At 35.1% G+C, this 4,037-nt stretch overlaps 1 protein-coding gene across 2 annotated transcripts; it reads right to left on the bottom strand.

The window, feature by feature from the left end:
- Positions 1-503: 503 nt before the first annotated feature.
- Positions 504-3,582, bottom strand: LOC132057239 (ethylene-responsive transcription factor RAP2-7-like). 2 transcript variants are annotated; one of them, XM_059449738.1, is made up of 11 exons: positions 3,209-3,582; positions 2,784-3,126; positions 2,683-2,708; positions 2,461-2,491; positions 2,262-2,349; positions 2,010-2,155; positions 1,878-1,922; positions 1,682-1,785; positions 1,473-1,591; positions 1,252-1,341; positions 504-887 (listed from the first exon to the last, which is right to left on the bottom strand). In XM_059449738.1, exons 1-11 carry the CDS (start codon positions 3,339-3,341, stop codon positions 696-698), a joined length of 1,317 nt encoding a protein of 438 aa, XP_059305721.1. In that variant the 5' UTR covers positions 3,342-3,582; the 3' UTR covers positions 504-695. The 2 variants fall into 2 exon arrangements, with proteins under 2 accessions (XP_059305721.1, XP_059305722.1); XM_059449739.1 differs by lacking the exon at positions 1,878-1,922.
- Between the last annotated feature and the right edge of the window lie 455 nt (positions 3,583-4,037).

Genomic DNA, 4,037 nt, shown 5'->3' with positions numbered 1-4,037 from the left:
ACTTTCATTATTCCACGTGGTATATAACCCTATTGATGCCCACTCATTTTAATTTTTTGTCCTTGCAGGTCTACAAACAAAAAATATCAACCTTTTGCTAGCAACAAGATTGTAACAAGCGATGTAACGTACATATCACATGATGCGCTCTTATTATATCATTAAACAGTTAATTAGCGCACTCATCTCATTAAACAATTAATTAGCGCACTCATTCCACGTGGTATATCCAATATTGATGCACTCATTTTGACTTTTTGGCCTTGCAAGTCCTCAAGAAAGATATCAAGCTTTTGTCGCAATAAAATTGTAACGAGCTTTAACCTACACATCACATAATGCGCTCATATTACTGTATAATGGACGGTTGATTATATGGTAAAGGCACAAGTTTACTATAACTCATATGCTTCGGTGAAATAATTGAGATTCAAACTTTGCAATACCATGAACTGAATCAATGCTTCCTTAAAGATATTCTAGCAGAATATGAAAGAACATGATTGAGCATGAAGCTACAAATGAATATTCTCAATAATAGTCAGAACTATCGAAGCAATGTAAAAATGCTGTTCTGAAACTTTGTACAGCAAAGTTATCAAGTTCCACACTGGCTCATTCCTAAGTAAACTAGAATTCAATTTGAAAAAAACATATTGCATAGGCACTTTTGATCTAATAGCAAACAAACTACTTCAGCTTCTGCAGTAATGATGTGCAAAGTTCATATGGGCAAGTGATGGTGAATGATGATACGGTAATTGTCCAGTAGAAAAGCGAGGTAGATGAACAGCAGCTGTTGTTGAATTAGCGAATCCTGATGATGCTGCAGTAGAGAAGAGTGGCACTGAAGAATCAACTTCCATACCCTTCCCTATTGCCGTTCCCTGCACGAGCATATCATCGTTTATGGATCAAATTCTCACACTTCCTTAATTTTCAGCTAGTAAGAAACAGTAGTTACATATGACAGCAACAAATTTGTTTTCTTAAAGCTATCAGATAAGAAAACTGAATATGAAAACATAAGGCAGAATTTTTTATATCCCCTTGATTATACGCATAGCTATATGGTTAGATAGGGATACAACTAGCTTCCCATCTAGTTAGCCAAGGAAGAGTATTTGTATATGATTATCTATTAAACTAAAATAAGCACAATGAACTAGGACTTCTACTTGGCAATGAGTGCTACAATTACGACTCGAGAATAATACAAAATGGTTCAACCATGTTTGACAAAGAATATACCTTAAATGGGGGAAATATACTGGTATTCACTCCATTCCAGAGCAGAGGGCCATGAGGCACTTTATTTCCCATTGTGGTAGAAGGAGATTTCTGCAAAAAGATGTGGTAACTAAGAATGCTTGCTGATTGATTAAAATACAAATTACCAATATTCCTTTGTCAGACATCTCATATAGATAACTCAAAAGAATCTGAATGAATATCATCGACTTTGAAATTACCAAGGCTCCTCTATATTCAGGCAAATCATATGTAGCACACTGGAATGTGTTGCCATGCTGGTGATCGGCTAAAACAGATGGGGCTATTCCCAAGTTCAGATCTAAATTATGCATCGGACCTGCATACGGATTGAAAAATATGTCATTCAACATGATAAGTACCAAGACTAAAAAGAGGCAACAAATTTGGGAAAGCCTAAATATACTACCTCCATTATCAGCCTCAGTACTTAATTCCCCTTCATAAGTGCTTAGCTCAAAATTGGTGACTGCCTCCCTTCCGTTGCATTTTATAGCAGCCTTATCATACGCCCTGAGCAACATCAAAGACCAAATTCAATAATGTTGAAAGCGTAAACGACATAACATAAAAATGAGAAGAGAGTCAAGTTATGATCATTGGACCTTGCAGCTTCTATCTCGCTGTCAAACAATCCAAGATAGATATACCTGTAGTTTATACAATCAGTATAATGACATAGAAAGCTTTTAAACATCTACATTACCAATAATACAAATAAGTGGTTGATTACTCACTTCTTTCCAAGAAACTGCCCCATCCGAGCTTCCCATCGTCCACATTTGTGAAGCGTAACTCCCCTGTATTTCGAACTTCCTCTAGAGAAACCAGTGCTCTGTCGTCGAAGTATGTGCACGAATTCTTCCTTTGAAAAGTTTGCCATCTACAATACCAAGTCACAAAGCAAAATCAGTTTGCTAACTGGAAAAAAAAAAAAAAAAAGGTTTTCAGACTTAGATTTTTCATCCGTTATCTATCTATCCACAGACCTGCTTTAGATCATCATGATAATCACTGACATTGAAATTGATATCTGCATCAAGTCCTCTAAATTTAATCGCAGCACGATCATATGCCCTGGAATCAATTTAGGAAAATTTAACAACATAACAATCCAAATTCTGCCATTTAAATCGTACCATTATAACTCTACTAATAATAAAACTCATTCTAACGACTATCTCATACCTAGCAGCAGCATGTGCAGTATCAAAGCCTCCTGTAAAATATATAAAATGTTAGTTCAAAAAAGTAGAAAAGAATTATTAAATCAACAAATCAGTATATAATAAAATCATTTGCTTACCCAAATTAACTAAAATTATTTTTGCAGTTAGAAATAATTCATGAACAAAGTAGAAAAGAAATTTTAAATCAACGACGAGATATATAATAAACACATTTACTTACCCAAATAAACTTGTTTCCCGCAATCCCTGACATTACATAAATCACTGTTAGTTTCTACGTTTCAAGTCACTGTTAAAAAAAAAGTTACAGGAATTACTGACCAAATGTGAGATTCCCAACGACCAGTTCTACGATAAAAAGTAACACCACGATATTGTGAACTCCTTGACCTAGGTCCTCTTCTACTCTTCTTCACTTGTTGTACTCTCTGCTCTGGTGGTTGTACAACAACAATCCTCTGCTCCGCTGGACCACTGTAATTACCCGATAGATCCAACCACTGTTGCTGCTGAGCTGGCACCACCGCCTCTCCTCCACCGGTCAACGGGAATAACTCCTTGGTCAACAACTCAGTTTCCACGTAATCATGGTTTCTTAGTATATCAAATGTGTATCCATTAGGGAAATGTTGTTGATGATCGGAACACGAAATAAACTCATCATCTGTTGGACAAAAAAAAATAATAATAATTCAAAGTTGTAAGAAAACAAAATTAGTTAAGTATATTTCCTTTATGATAATTACCGGCAGTAGTACAGGAAGTTGTTTCCACGTTAACAATGGATGAATTAGATGTACCGGAAAATGATAGCTTATCCGACGTCGTAACAGTATCAACCATGGCATTATCATCGAAACCAAGATTAAGGTCAAACATATTGTAAGTAAAAAAAAACAACACAATCAACTTAAACTTGAAGATGAATTAAGAAAAATGGGTTTTTTTCAGATTAAGTAGGTACAGACATTGGCATTTATAGAGGGTGAAAATGACAATAAGGGCATTGAAAATGGAATCAAATGAGGGCAATGGCCGGCTATATATGGGTATTAATATAGAGAGAGAGAAGTTAGAGAAGAGAGTGGCAATGGAGAAACGTTTTGTGCGTGGGGGTGAGTGTATTTATTATACTAGTTGTATATAATAATGAGATTAAAAGGAATACTAGGTGTATTAAGTAGTCACATTAGTTTTTTTTGTTGCTAGTACTAGTATTTGTTTCGTAACTATTAATCTGATTAATTTAGATTCGCGGCTCGTAGGACTCGTTAGAAAGGAAATGCTCCTATGAGGACTTCCTCTTCCGAAATGATTACAAAGAGTTTGGACTTTGGAATTGAGATGTTGAGAATCGTGAGGTATCAAATTTAAATTTTAATGGAGACAAAATATTAAATAATTTCTTTCTATTTGTTCAAGATTTGATAGACATACTTGATATTGTACAGTTGGAAATAGCAGGCACCTTATGCAATTGGTATAGAGATGCACAAGCTAACCCAAAAAAAGAAAGTTCACGTTTTGGAGTGGTAGAATTGACATTATTACGTTGTTTTTAGCGTAGATCTAGAC

The sequence above is a fragment of the Lycium ferocissimum genome, chromosome 5, assembly GCF_029784015.1.
Source record: "Lycium ferocissimum isolate CSIRO_LF1 chromosome 5, AGI_CSIRO_Lferr_CH_V1, whole genome shotgun sequence".
In the NCBI taxonomy this organism is placed as follows: Eukaryota; Viridiplantae; Streptophyta; class Magnoliopsida; order Solanales; family Solanaceae; genus Lycium; species Lycium ferocissimum.
This window is presented reverse-complemented; position numbering and strand designations above follow the sequence as displayed.

Bases quoted from the DNA above. Each gene is read 5' to 3' on its own strand.
- LOC132057239 (XM_059449738.1), bottom strand. From the start codon at position 3,341: ATGTTTGACCTTAATCTTGGTTTCGATGATAATGCCATGGTTGATACT. The intron at 2,709-2,783 runs GTCAGTAATTCC...ATGTAATGTCAG, and splicing joins CGTTGGGAATCTCACATTTG to GGATTGCGGGAAACAAGTTT. The intron at 1,342-1,472 runs GTAATTTCAAAG...ATCTTTTTGCAG, and splicing joins CTGAATATAGAGGAGCCTTG to AAATCTCCTTCTACCACAAT.